This window comes from Chiloscyllium plagiosum, unplaced genomic scaffold (assembly GCF_037043375.1).
Source record: "Chiloscyllium plagiosum isolate Xiang-an unplaced genomic scaffold, Cpla_swu_hap1 HiC_scaffold_4, whole genome shotgun sequence".
Taxonomy (NCBI): domain Eukaryota; kingdom Metazoa; phylum Chordata; class Chondrichthyes; order Orectolobiformes; family Hemiscylliidae; genus Chiloscyllium; species Chiloscyllium plagiosum.
The window spans coordinates 42635157-42649447 of NW_028270142.1; the positions used below are offsets into that span (position 1 = coordinate 42635157).

At 40.4% G+C, this 14291-nt stretch overlaps 1 protein-coding gene across 1 annotated transcript in view; it reads right to left on the reverse strand.

Annotated features, from left to right (window-relative positions):
* The window catches only part of topaz1 (testis and ovary specific TOPAZ 1), a 77602-nt gene that overhangs the window by 49321 nt on the left and 13990 nt on the right, over positions 1-14291 (reverse strand). Inside the window, exons 2-6 of the mRNA XM_043689361.2 lie at positions 7017-7183; positions 3196-5324; positions 2200-2270; positions 979-1088; positions 264-331 (exon numbers count right to left, since the gene is read on the reverse strand). Coding sequence (XP_043545296.2) covers positions 264-331; positions 979-1088; positions 2200-2270; positions 3196-5324; positions 7017-7169 — 2531 coding nt within the window. The 5' untranslated portion in view covers positions 7170-7183. The remainder of the gene's footprint in view (positions 1-263; positions 332-978; positions 1089-2199; positions 2271-3195; positions 5325-7016; positions 7184-14291) is intronic.

A 14291-nucleotide genomic window follows, 5' to 3' on the forward strand; every position in this document is an offset into this window, starting at 1 on the left:
TTACTTCATGAAAAGGGTGATGAATGGATAACCAGCAGAGTACGGAACATTCACATTACAAAATCCAAAGCAACACTTTACAGAGGGGAATGAAAGCAACATGGTATTTCTGCAATTTTGTATTGGTGTGAAATTTTGCAATATTCTTCTCTGGCACTGTTTATTTCTATGTTGCTTTAAAAAAGGGTTCTTGCAATTTTAGAGAATGAAGCATGTGGTGGGGAATTGCAACGAATGCAAAAATAATCATTCTATCCACTAACCTTATTTCAGTCCCTCTGTCATCCTGTTGTTCATCAATCGCAGAAACTAATCCAGTATTTGAAGCATCCTGAAAATAAAAGACACCCTGCAGCTTTTATTCAGATACATCATTGTAGTATACAATCCATAGAAAAAAACATACTACCAATGAATTGTGACTGGTACAGTACTGTACTGTTCCATGAAGGTGAAGCTGCCAGAATGTTTGTGGCCTGCTCCTATAATACCAGCTCTATTTTTGCAATCAAAATAACCACAACATGTTACAGACCTCACAACAGCAGCATTTACTGAGGTCATGGTGTTGGCACTCAACGGGCAGGTTAGTGAAATGTATGATCAAATCTAAACACAGTCTGGACTCTTTCTCCTCCATAGATTTGCAGAAGCTCTGCTTGTACGTGTTAAGGTGGGAGGTTAGTGGATTCAGAATGTATTTCAGGGTTCTGTTTTGAACTATAATATCAGCCTCAGGCTCACTAGACCAAGCAAGAGGACATGAAAGTAAGTGAACAGCTCAGTGCATTAGTGAATTCAGGATTTACACTGCCCTCTTCAAACACTGCTGCAGTAAGCAGCAGCAAGTGGAGGGATAAAAGGTAAAGAACACTGAAAGGAAGTGGTGGATTTGAACAAGACCTAATAATGCAGATGACATGAAACAAAACTAGCATAAAAGAAATCATTTAAGCACAGATTAAACTATCATTCTACCTGGTATGAACTATATCCAGAATCAGTAACCTTTCCCTCTTTCATCAATGTCGTATCCTCAACAAAATAATTCTCTTCATTCACAGATGTTTTCCTTTGAGTATTGAATCCTAAAATGCAAAGAAATAATCCATTACTAAAATTAATAGTAAATTTGAGGAACTACTTGGGATTAGGGGCAATGGGCAAATTACTGCCATCTTTTGCTGTAAAACCTTTGATTCACTGCAGTAACATGTACCCTATTATTACATGAAATGACTATTCCTGCTACACAGCAACTTTCTGACAAACAGTTAGGCAGTTGAATTTGGACTCTTTCATCCAAGCATTAAACATTATTTATTTATACAGTCCATTCACTGCAGTCATAAATCATTACAAACCAAAAAGACTGCTCCTGCGGCTGGACAGGTGAGAGTCAGAGGGCTTCATCTCAGGACAGAAGGTCAGACATGTCGAGCTGAGATGAGGAGCAATTTCTTCAGAGACCTGTGAATCTTTGGAGTTCACGACCTCAAAAAGTTTCCCAGTGACTGGATCTGAAACGTTAAACCTGCTTTCTCTCCAAAGACACTGCCAGACCTACTCGGACTTTCCATCAATTTCTGATTGTGTTTCAGATTTCCAGCATCCCGCAGTTCTTTTAGTATTTTTTTGACTTTTTTTTGGATTTCACAGAATCACAGGAGGCGGCCATTAGGCCCACTGTACCTGCACAAGCTCTTTAAATGACCATCACTTTCTAACCAATCTTCTGCTTTTCCCGACATCCGTGTAAACTATTTTTATCCAAATAATCATCCAACGGCCACAGGAATGCCTCAATTGAACCACACTTCCGGGCAGTGCATTCCATACCCTGACTACTTGCAGAGTGAAAAAGCTTTTCCCTCACTTCACCCTTGCTTCTTTTGCAGACCACTCAAAGTGAATTGAAAGAAATTGAGGAATTCAGGGGTCAAACAAGAAAGGAGAGTTGAGGTCAAAGATCAACCATGATCTCATAGAATGGTGGAGCAAGGTTGAGGAACAGATACATTAGATTTGTACTGCACAGAAGGAAGCCATTTGGCTAGAGTACAAATTGAGAATAAATCAGTACAGATGTCAATTGAAACCATCTGCTGAAAGATGGATCAATTCAAAAAGGCTTCCAATTTAAAAGGTAACTGACAAAAAAAAGTGGTGTTGAGAAAAACTTAGCTCTTAAAAACTTACCATCATTTTGCAGAGTAGTTGAGTCTGGCAGCTTTCCAGAGGAATCATCCTCAGACACATGGAGAGAGGTGCTGAGAGTAGAAACAAAGCAAAAAGGTTTTCATAAAAAAGTTTCTAAACATTGTTATAAGTCTCTATTTGAGCAACAGGAAGAGAAGCATACAAAGTAAAGAGAGAGCTGTAAAGTGGTCTGTATTTCCAAGGAAGACTGCAAGATGCCATCACAAACGTAAACTGATCACCGAAATAAAAGACGACATTTTTGTGTGAGGATCGCAGATTAAGTTTAAATTTCTTACGTTTTATTATTTCAAGTGTTGCTGTTCATGATCTGGATCATTCTACTCGAAAATATGCTGGAATAAGACTCCCCAAATATTTTCAAAAAGGGAGTTGCACAAGTAATCAAAATTGGAGCAGTTAAAGATCAAAACAAGGGGTAGGAATATCAAGTAGAAATTGGTTCCAAACTTATGAGAAATATGATAGTTGTTAGTGAAATTGAATTTTAACTTTGTTCATGATACATAAGCATCACTGCCAGAATTTATTGCCCATTCTTAACTGCTGTGAAAGTCATTAGAGGAGCCAACTACATTGTTGTGGGTCTGGAGTCGCATGTAGACCAGATCAGGTCAGTGAAGATTTTTTTTCCATAAAAAAGGACATTAACGAATCAGGTTTTTATGGAAGAAATTATTTAATGAAGTTATTACTGATATCAGCTTTTAATTCCATTTTTAAAAAATTGAATGTAAACTCCACCAGCAACCATGATGTCCAGATCATTAGCCTGAACCTCTGGATTACTAGTCCAGTGACACTACTATTACTCTACCATTGCCCCCATTTTTCTCAGAAGTGAATTTAAATGATTTAAGAAGTTTTCATTGCTCTAACTTGAACATAACTTGAAAATATTCTGTAAAATTTCCTTCTTTTAAAAAAAAGCAGATCAATAAATGATTAAAAAAAGAATGAAAAGCATACACCCACCTGGAAATCTTTTCATTTGACTCTTTCTGCTGTTTGTTGTTCAGTTGAGTTCCAAGGTAACTATCTCCAGAGTTTACCTCCACATTCTTATATGCAATTTCTCCCAAAGCCACGACTGGTTCAGCATTCTGCACCACCTCAGTATTACTGGGACTACCAAATAACTCTGGGTCATCTTGAATCACATCAAGCACTAGCACATCCTCTTCATAAGCTCTAATGACATCAGCTACTCGCTTTGCACTGTAGTGGTTTTCAGAGCTCCTATACAGTATTTCTTTGACTTCACTGTCTGTAACTATTTGTGCTGCAATAAATGGTTCCTTTGGAGATGGAATCCTGAGCTGGTTTTCCAATAAAGAAGTATTTTCAGCATTCTGCCACAGACAATTTGAAGGTTTTTCAAGGTTGCAGTTACCATCTGGCCACACAGATAGTTCCACTGACTTTGAATGAGAATCTGATTTCTTTGCAACAACTAAAGAGGAATCATCAAGAAACCCCTCACCTCCAGTATGTTCACTAAGTGCAATAAAGCACTGCCCATCTATTTGGTCACATCTTAAATCTAAAGATTCATTCTGATGAACAGAGAGCATTGTTGACTGTCCATTGTTCATTTCCTTTATGTAAACTTTCTTTGGAGTAAGTTTATCCTGAACACACTCAACTCTTTGGTAGTCTACAGTCACTTTTCCTCGTGTGTCACTACATAAAGGAATGTATAATGTGGGTGGTTTTGCTGATAGTACTTTAGTGCAATGAGCAGCTGGACTCGTGCAATTCAGTTTATTTTGCCTGATTGGACATTTTTTTTCTTCAACACAAAGACCATTTGCCATTTTGGAGTTATTTAGTACATTGATTGAGGGAGACGATTTAAAATTATTACAGGAATATGCATCTTTGAACTGTCTACCATATTCAACATTAGAATGCTTTGCAAAGTGTACTGATGGATGTACTTTTGCTACCTTGTCACTTGCAAAAGACACACAACTCCAATTATTTTCTAACAGTGATTTATTTTTAAATTTACCTTTGTTAACTGCCTTTAATTTAGGTGCCTCCAAGGACAACTTCTCCAACAAACATAAAATATTCCTAAATGATTCCAAAGACACTTGACATGGCAATGTTCCTGATTTTGACTTGAGTACAGAGGTGCCTCCCTGCAGTTCACCTGCATTTTCTTGTTTGCAACACCATTCTGAATCAAACCAAAATTTTTGGCATAGTTTTGCTCTCTTGAATGGTCTAGCTCGAGCACACGTATCCAGAATGATGGGTGTCGTTCTTGCACAGCTAAACTGTGCAACAGAAACCTCAGAATGCACACATTCACTCATTTTTCTTTTACAGTTTGCAGAAAGATGTACCTTCTCATTTGGTACAATTATACTAATTGGGTCAAAGCCAGCATTTAGTTCTTGGGTTTTAACATCACGCAATTCTGGTATTTCCACTTCTAAATCATCCCCTGTTACATTTGTAGAACCCACTTTGCTCCAAATTGTGTTATCTTGACATGCATCTTGCCAAACCAAACCATTGGGATGCCAGGATAATCCTAAATGCCCTGGTTTAAATCCTATTTCAGAACAAGATTCAGTAACATTAGATGTTCTAGTCTTCTCAAAATCACCAGTACTAGCCCCCAAATGGGATTTACTCAAAGCTTTAAGATGCTGCACATCTCTGTGAACTACTGTGGATTGTTCTGATGGTCGAGTTTCAAGCAGTATTTCTGTGTTGTTCCTGGACAACGTGCATCCTGTTTTAAAGTCCATACCCACTGATTTGTCTCGATTTTGTTCAACACATTTTGAAAAATCTTCAGAAGGATTTATCTTGCTACATCCGTTTCGGTTTAAGCTAACTTGGAGAGGTTCAATTGTTGCAATGAGCTCAGTGCCTCTCCGGGTGTTTTTTATCGTATCAGTCACTTTACAGTCTCCACAGCAGTGATCTTTTTCCTGTTTCCTCACCTGGCACCTTTTGAATTTGGGACCTTTCTCTGAATTAGTGCACATGCCATTACACTGACTGCAAAGGTCAACTATTGAAGACTGTTTGAGTCCTTTTGGCATCATGTTGTCACACAGCTGCACACAAACACTTTTGCTTTGCTGAAAAAGACAATAATGACAGGACAGCTGCTTGTTGAATACTTGACATTTTATACTATAACTTAGCTTTATACTGTAGATAAAATTTCTCAGACTTTCCACCCATTATTTGCAACTAGCATGCCCAAGTTCAGTTTGAATAAAGTTTGCTTTAATTTAGTTATGGGATGTGGGTGTTGCTGGCTGGACCAACATTTATCATCCATTCTCAGTTATCCTTGAGGTGACAGGGTGAGCTACCTTCTTGAACCGCTATGAACTCACAATGTCATTTTGGAGCGTGTTCATAGGTTTTGACCCAGTGACACTGAAGGAATGGTGTTATATTTTTAATCAGGATAGTGAATGGATTAGAGGTGAACTTATAGATGGTGATGATGATAATATCTGCTGCCCTTGTCTTTCTATGTAGCAGTTGTCATGGGTTTAGTAGATGCTATCTTAGGAGCCTGAGTGAATTTCTGCAGTGCATCTTGTAGATTGCATATGCTGCTGCTACTGAACCTCAGAGGTGGAAGGACTGAATGTTTGTGTATATGTGCCAATCAAGCAGATTGCTTTGCCCTTTTTGAGCCAAGAGGAAACAGTATCGGCACAATACCTAGCTAACCAGCTCAAATTTATTTGTTTAAGCATATGCAAATATGTTCCCCAGGCTGTCCATTTTTGAAGTTTGAGCAATATTGAAAATATGAAGTACCAATTCATTGGAGACTCCACTACTACAAGCTCAAGTTTACTGGGGAGGAGGTGAAGTAATTTTTTTCAATGTATCAAACAATCCAGATTGGGGTCACCATTCTTATGCATGGCACCAACCATTCTCCCTATTTGGTCTTTGCAGACCCATAATATAGAGTCATAGAGATGTACAGCATGGAAACAGATGCTTCGGTCCAACCTGTCCATGCCGACCAGATATCCCAACCCAATCTAGTCCCACCTGCCAGCACCCGGCCCATATCCCTCCAAACCCTTCCTATTCATAGACCCATCCAAATGCCTCTTAAATGTTGCAATTGTACCAGCCTCCACCACTACCTCTGGCAGCTCATTCCATACATGTACCAGCCTCTACATGAAAAAGTTCTTTTATACCTTTCCCCTCTCACCCTAAACCTATGCCCTCTAGTTCTGGACTCCCCGACTCCAGGGAAAAGACTGTCTATTTATCCTATCCATGCCCCTCATAATATGTCTAACTTTTGTATATAATTAGATTCAATAAATAGCACAGTAACAGGAAGATAATTTATAATTATTACCTTATTTCAAATATGACAAAGAGAGGTTTCCATTTACAAAGGAGATTAAAACTAGGACACATGAAATTCAGAACAAAGCTCTTTATCCAACAGAGGCACCAGATTGGTCTGTGCTGGTCTTTATTCTACATACAAGCCTCCTCCAACCTTTTCTTCATTCTATCACATTATCACAGGCTTCTATTCCTTTTGACATCAGGTCCATATCTACTTTTCTCTTCATGTACTTCAACTATTCCGTGGACTAAGATTCCACATTCTTACTACTCTCTGGGCAAAGATGTTTTTGGTGAACTCCCTACTGATTTGCTAGCGGCCATTTGATAGGCATAGCCCCTAGTTTTGGTCACCTATTAAGTGGAAATATTATCAAATATGACCTAGAAACAATAAATTTGACAAGTAATCTTTCCTTAAAATTTCTAACCTCAGTTCTTCCTTTAAAAGGTGCTTGTGAAATGGATCGACAGTTTAAGTACTTTGTAGAATGCACAATAGGTTCTCCAATGCTGTGGTTTGTTACAACATCACTGTCATCTAAAGGACTTTTGTCAGTAGAATTCTTTAGAACAATCTTCATTCTTTGCTCAATTGCTAGAAATTAAAAGAAAACATTATGGAGTAGTTGTGGGGTTATAAAGAAAAGAGGCTTTTCGACCTCTGTACAACTCAAGACACAATGCAACCAATTAAGCATTTAAGTATTGTAAAGCAACAGCCAATTTGCCACTGTGTTAATAAGCAGAGAATTCATTCTCCTTAAATGATTTTGATTGCAGGAGAAAAATTGTCCAAGACGACATGGAGAATGCTCTTGCTATAATTTAAAACATTGCTCAGGAATATTTTAGATTAACCCGAGAGAGTAGATTAAACCACAGCTTAATGTCTCGTCTGAAACATGGCTCAGTCTGACAAAGCAGTACTTCCACAAAACTGCAATGGAATGTCAGCCTAACATTTTGTACATGCCACCAAAATTGGGAGTCACAAGCATTATCCATGGCTGACGAGATTGGAAACGAGAGGCTGACATAAAGACATGAAAAATTCGATTTACGAAAGACAAAAGAAAGGAGAAGGGTTTCTACAATTATAGAGGACAGCTTGAACAGGTACAGTGACTTTAACGTGGCCAGAGAGCTAGCACATCAGTTGCAACAGAAGATTTTCCTTCTACTCTGGCAAGAGTTCAAAGTGGTTTTGCAGCAATAATAAAAGAAGAGAAAGTGTCTTCAGCTAGTCATTCAAAGAATCCACATGAATTCTCCAAGCTCCATTTCAGGGCTGCACAGATAATGGAGCTGATGAAACCAATCAACCAGATTGGTTGATTGGTTCCAAACTACTGGCAGTCATAGAGATGTACAGCATGGAAACAGACCCTTCGGTCCAACCCGTCCATGCCGACCAGATATCCCAACCCAATCTAGTCCCACCTGCCAGCACCCGGCCCATATCCCTCCAAACCCTTCCTATTCATATACCCATCCAAATGCCTCTTAAATGTTGCAATTGTACCAGCCTCCACCACATCCTCCGGCACCTCATTCCATACACGTACCACCCTCTGCGTGAAAAAGTTGACCCTTAGGTCTCTTTTATATCTTTTCCCTCTCACCCTAAATATGCCCTCTATTTCTGGACTCACCAATCCAGGGAAAAGACTTTGTCTATTTATCCTATCCATGCCCCTCATAATTTTGTAAACTTCTATAAGGTCACTCCTCAGCCTCCGACGCTCCAGGGAAAACAGCTCCAGCCTGTTCAGCCTCTCCCCATAGCTCAAATCCTCCAACCCTGGCAACATCCTTGTAAACCTTTTCTGAACCCTTTCAAGTTTCACAACATCTTTCCGATAGGAAGGAGACCAGAATTGCACGCAATATTCTAACAGTGGCCTAACCAATGTCCTGTACAGCCGCAACATGATCTCCCAACTCCTGTACTCAATACTCTGACCAATAAAGGAAAGCATACCAAACGCCTTCTTCACTATCCTATCTACCTGCGAGTCCACTTTCAAGGAGCTATGAACTGGCACTCCAAGGTCTCTTTGTTCAGCAACACTCCCTACGACCTTACCATTAAAGGTGTATAAGTCCTGCTAATATTTGCTTTCCCAAAATGCAGCACCTTGCATTTATCTAAATTAAACTCCATCTGCCACTTCTCAGCCCATTGGCACATCTGGTCCAGATCCTATTGTAATCTGAGGTAACCCTCTTCGCTGTCCACTACACCTCCAAATTTTGGTGTCATCTGCAAACTTACTAACTGTATCTCTTATGCTCACATCCAAATCATTATGTAAATGACAAAAGGTATGGGACCCAGCACCGATCCTTCACAGGCTTCCAGTCTGAAAAACAACCCTCCACCACCACCCTCTGTCTTCTACCTTTGAGCCAGTTCTGTATCCAAAATGGCTAGTTCTCCCTGTGTTCCATGAGATCTAACCTTGCTTATCAGTCTCCCATGGGGAACCTTGTCGAGCGCCTTACTGAAGTCCATATAGATCACATCTACTGCTGTGCCCTCATCAATCCTCTTTGTTACTTCTTCAAAATAAAAACTCAATCAAGTTTGTGAGACATGATGTCCCACACACAAAGCCATGTTGACTATCCTGAATCAGTCCTTGCCTTTCCAAATACTTGTACATCCTGTCCCTCAGGATTCCATCCAACAACTTGCCCATCACCGAGGTCAGGCTCACTGGTCTATAGTTCCCTGGCTTGTCTTTACCACCCTTCTTAAACAGTGGCACCACGTTTGCCAACTTCCAGTCTTCCGGCACCTCACCTGTGACTATCAATGATACAAATATCTCAGCAAGAAGCCCAGCAATCACTTCTCTAGCTTCCCACAGAGTTCTCAGGTACACCTGATCAGGTCCTGGGGATTTATCCACCTTTAACTGTTTCATGACATCCACCGCTTCCTCCTCTGTAATCTGGACATTTTGCAAGATATCACCATCTATTTCCCTACAGTCTATATCTTCCATATCCTTTTCCACAGTAAATACCGATACAAAATATTCATTTAGTATCTCCCCCATTTTCTGTGGCTCCACACAAAGGCCAAATTGCTGAACTTTGAGGGGCCCTATTCTTTCCCTAGTTACCCTTTTGTCCTTAATATATTTGTAAAAACCCTTTGGATTCTCCTTAATTCTATTTGCCAAAGCTATGTCCCCTTTTTGCCCTCCTGATTTCCTTCATAAGTATACTCCTACTTTCTTTATACGCTTCTAAGGATTCACTCCATCTATCCTGTCTATACCTGACATATTCTTCCTTCTTTTTCTTAACCAAACCCTCAATTTCTTTAGTCATCCAGCATTCCCTATACCTACCAGCCTTCCGTTTCACCCTGACAGGAATATACTTTCTCTGGATTCTTGTCATCTCAATTCTGAAGGCTTCCAAATTTCCAGCCTTCCCTTTACCTGCAAACATCTGCCTCCAACCAGCTTTCAAAAGTTCTTGCCTAATACTGTCAACATTGGCCTTTCTCCAATTTAGAACTTCAACTTTTAAATGTGGTCTATCCTTTTCCATCACAATTTTAAAACAAATAGAATTATGTTCACTCCCCCAATGACACTTCAGTCACCTGCCCTGCCTTATTTCCCAAGAGTAGGTCAAGTTTTGCACCTTCTCTAGTAGGTACATCCACATACTGAATCAGAAAATTGTCTTTTGCACACTTAAGAAATGCCTCTCCATCTAAACCTTTAACATTATGGCTGTCCCAGTCGATGTTTGGAAAGTTAAAATCCCTGCCCACAACTACCATATTATTCTTACAGATAGCTGAGATCTCCTTACAAGTTTGTTTCTCAATTTCCCACTGACTATTTGGGGGTCCATAATACAATCCTAATAAGGTGATCATCCCTTTCTTATTTCTCAGTTCCACCCAAATAACTTCCCTGGATGTATTTCCAGGAATATCCTCCCTCAGCACAGCTGTAATGCTATCCCTTACCAAAAGTGCCACTCCCCTCCTCTCTTGCCTCCCTTTCTATCTTTCCTGTAGCATGGGCAGCACGGTGGCACAGTGGTTAGCACTGCTGCCTCACAGCGCCAGAGACCTGGGTTCAATTCCCGCCTCAGGCGACTGACTGTGTGGAGTTTGCACGTTCTCCCCGTGGTCTGCGTGGGTTTCCTCCGGGTGCTCCGGTTTCCTCCCACAGTCCAAAGATGTGCAGGTCAGGTGAATTGGCCATGCTAAATTGCCCATAGTGTTAGGTAAGGGGTAAATGTAGGGGTATGGGTGGGTTGCGCTTCGGCGGGTCGGTGTGGACTTGTTGGGCTGAAGGGCCTGTTTCCACACTGTAATCTAATCTAATTTGTATTCTGGAACATTAAGGTGCCAGTCCTGCCCATCCTGGAGCCACGTTTCTGTTATTGCTATGATATCCCAGTCCCATGTTCCAAACCATGCCCTGAGTTCATCTGCCTTCCCTGTTAGGCCCCTTGCATTGAAATAAATGCAGTTTAATTTATTAGTCCTACCTTGTCCCTGCCTGCCCTGTTTGATTTACTTCTGTTCTCAACTGTACCAGTCTGAGATTGATCTCTTTCCTCACTATCTCCCTGGGTCCCACCCCACCAACCTTACTAGTTTAAATCCTCCCAAGCAAATTTCCCTGCCAGTATATTAGTCCCCTTCCAATTTAGGTGCAATCTGTCCTTCTTGTACAGGTCACTTCTACCCCAAACAAGATTCCAATGATCCAAAAATGTGAATCCTTCTCCCATATACCAGCTCCTCAGCCATGCATTCATCTGCTCTATCCTCCTATTCCTGATATCTCTAGCTCTTAGCACTGGGAGTTATCCAGATATTACTACCCTTGAGGACCTCCTTTTTAAATTTCTGCCCAACTCTCTAATCTCCCTTCAGAATCTCAACCTTTTCCCTTCCTATCGTTGGTTCCAATGTGGACAATGACCTCTTGCAGGCCCCTCTCCCCCGTGAGAACATTCTGCACCCTCTCCGAGACATCCTTGATCCTGGCATCAGGGAAACACCACACCATTCTGTTTTTTCTCTGTTGGCCACAGAAACGTCTGTCTGTACCTCGGACTACAAAATCCCCTAACACAATTGATCTCTTGGAAGCCGACGTACCCCTTGTTGCATTAAAAATACCAGAAACTTGGCTGTTCGTGCTACGTTCCCCTGAGAATCCATCACCCCCTACATTTTCCAAAACAGCATATCTGTTTGAAATGGGTATATCCACAAAAGACTCCTGCCCTAGATGCCATCCTCTCTTACCCTTCCTGGAGTCAACCCATCTATGTGACTGTATCTGACACTTTCCCCCTTCCTATGACTGCCATCCATCACATACTGTTGCTGTTGCAAATTCCTCATCGCTTCTATTTGTCTCTCCAACCGATCCACTCGATCTGATAAGATTTGCATCCAACAGCATTTATGGCAGATATAATCCGCAGTAACCCTTAAACTCTCTTTAAACTCCCACATCTGACAAGAAGAACATATCACTGCAAAGGCCATTTTTGCTCCTTCACAATCTACAGACCCAGAAAATAACACCATCTTATTCCTCTACAAAACACTGCACCAGGTTAAATTAATAGCTATGGCTTATATTTTAAGTTTAATCAAGAAACTTATCTCCAAAAACATATAATCAAGAAAGAACCCACTGTACTCACTAATACAGCCTCTCTCTTGGACAGACTTAAAACAATTAACTTATCTGATTCTTTGTTGTGAACTTTGCCCAAACTGCTTCCTCCAAGATTAGTTGTGAAATTCACTGTTTGTTAATTTTCCCAGATGCACTCCGGTGTCCAGCGACACATGAATTCAAAAACAGCAAAGGCAGTAACTGTGCAGGTTCTCTCTCTCCTGCACTAACCTCCCCATGTGCTTCCTTTGTCTGCTCTTCTCCCTTTTAAACTGTTGTTGTTTTGACTTTTTTTTCTCCTCCGTATTGGCAAAAAGACTTGGGGCAAATATTTATGTCACTAGCATTCAATGTAATCTTTTTCCTTGTAAATGTAAAACCTGATTAGCCAAACCAAATTAGGGGAATAGAAATCAATGCTGAGGTAATCTCCACCTTAAGTATACACAGCTATATTGATTTAATCTAATTAAAACAATACAATGTACTAGGGCAGAGCAGAAGTAATCTTCCTGTCATTCATCCATTGGGACAATCTTACATCCTTGTAACTATGACTTCACACATGTTAAGTCCAGTGACTGGTCACATATTCTATTGCATATAGAAGCCCTGAAGAACTGAAAATACAAATACCTCCTCCACAATCACATTCATAAACAGCCAAACTCACATTACAGCCAGAAAGTCTAGGTTCAAATCTCATCAGCCTCAGACATGTCATAACATTCTTATTAAAAATGTCTTCAAATCATATAGAAAACTCAGCATCCCCAACAAAAAGTTAAGACTACATTACACAAAAAAAAGGCCCGTCTCCCAATCCCATATGATTTTCTCCTCCACTGACACAGAAAAGAGAGAAAACTCTGCTTTGGATTTTTAATTTCCTGGAGAGGTGAAGCAGCTGACTCCCGATTGGTCTTTATTGACAAATTCTTGTCAGCCTGAGAAATGTGCAAAGCAGTAACTCAGTTCTCCACCAATTCCCTTTGCTTATTGGATAATTAGAATAACACATGGCCCACTCAATCTATTTTAAAGGGCACAACCTACAGTATAGAAAGGAAATCAAATCATATTAACATTCAACTTCACTTCCAGTTCCTGTGACGACAAATCTACAAGGAGCTGTCTTCTTCAGGCTCATTTGAGTATGGACCACAACATTGAACAAATCTAGGAATGACAGGCAACACCTCCCACAGGCCACATCCAATCTGGACACATGGATGCCACTTTCAACCTGGATCTGTGGACAATCACAGAAACACTTCTCACAATTGTCACATAGGAATACAGGAAGCAATAGCACACCATTTGTACTTTCAAGTATACTCCATCATTCAATAAGATCACAGCTAATCTGGTTGAAATCTCAGTTTCACTTTCCTATCTGCACTCTATAATCTTAGATTCCCTTGTCCATCAAAAATCTAACTCAGCCTTGAATAAATTTGATGTGAACATAAATGTAGGAGCAGAACTAGGCCATTCGGCCCAACATATCTTCTCTGCTTTTCAATAAGATAATGGCTAATAATTCTCAACTCAATTTAACAACTCAGCCTCCAGTATTTTTGGGGAAGCAAATTACACACACTAGTGACCAGAGGGAAAAAAAGTCTCATCTGTCTTCAAGGAAGACCTCTTCTCCTTAAAATCTGTCCCGAGATTCAGTCTCATCCACAAAAGAAAACATGCACCTGGATGAATTATGTCCAAACTGTCGACTCTCCTGCTCCTCAGATGCTGCCTGACCTGCTTTGTTTTTCCAGTGCCACACTTTTGGAATTGTGTTCCCTCTCAGCTACACAGCTGCAATTTGGAGAATCCACACATACCAAGCAGCATGCAAACGCAGGCTTCCAATTCTGGAAGTCACTGCTGCACATGAATCTCAGAGGTCTGCATAGCAGCAGGAAAAAAATGAAGGGAACGTAGACACTGGGCAACCATTGCGTCCAACCCCCTAAGAACTTCAACACTTCAATAAGGTCAACTCTTACTCTTCTAAAGGATACT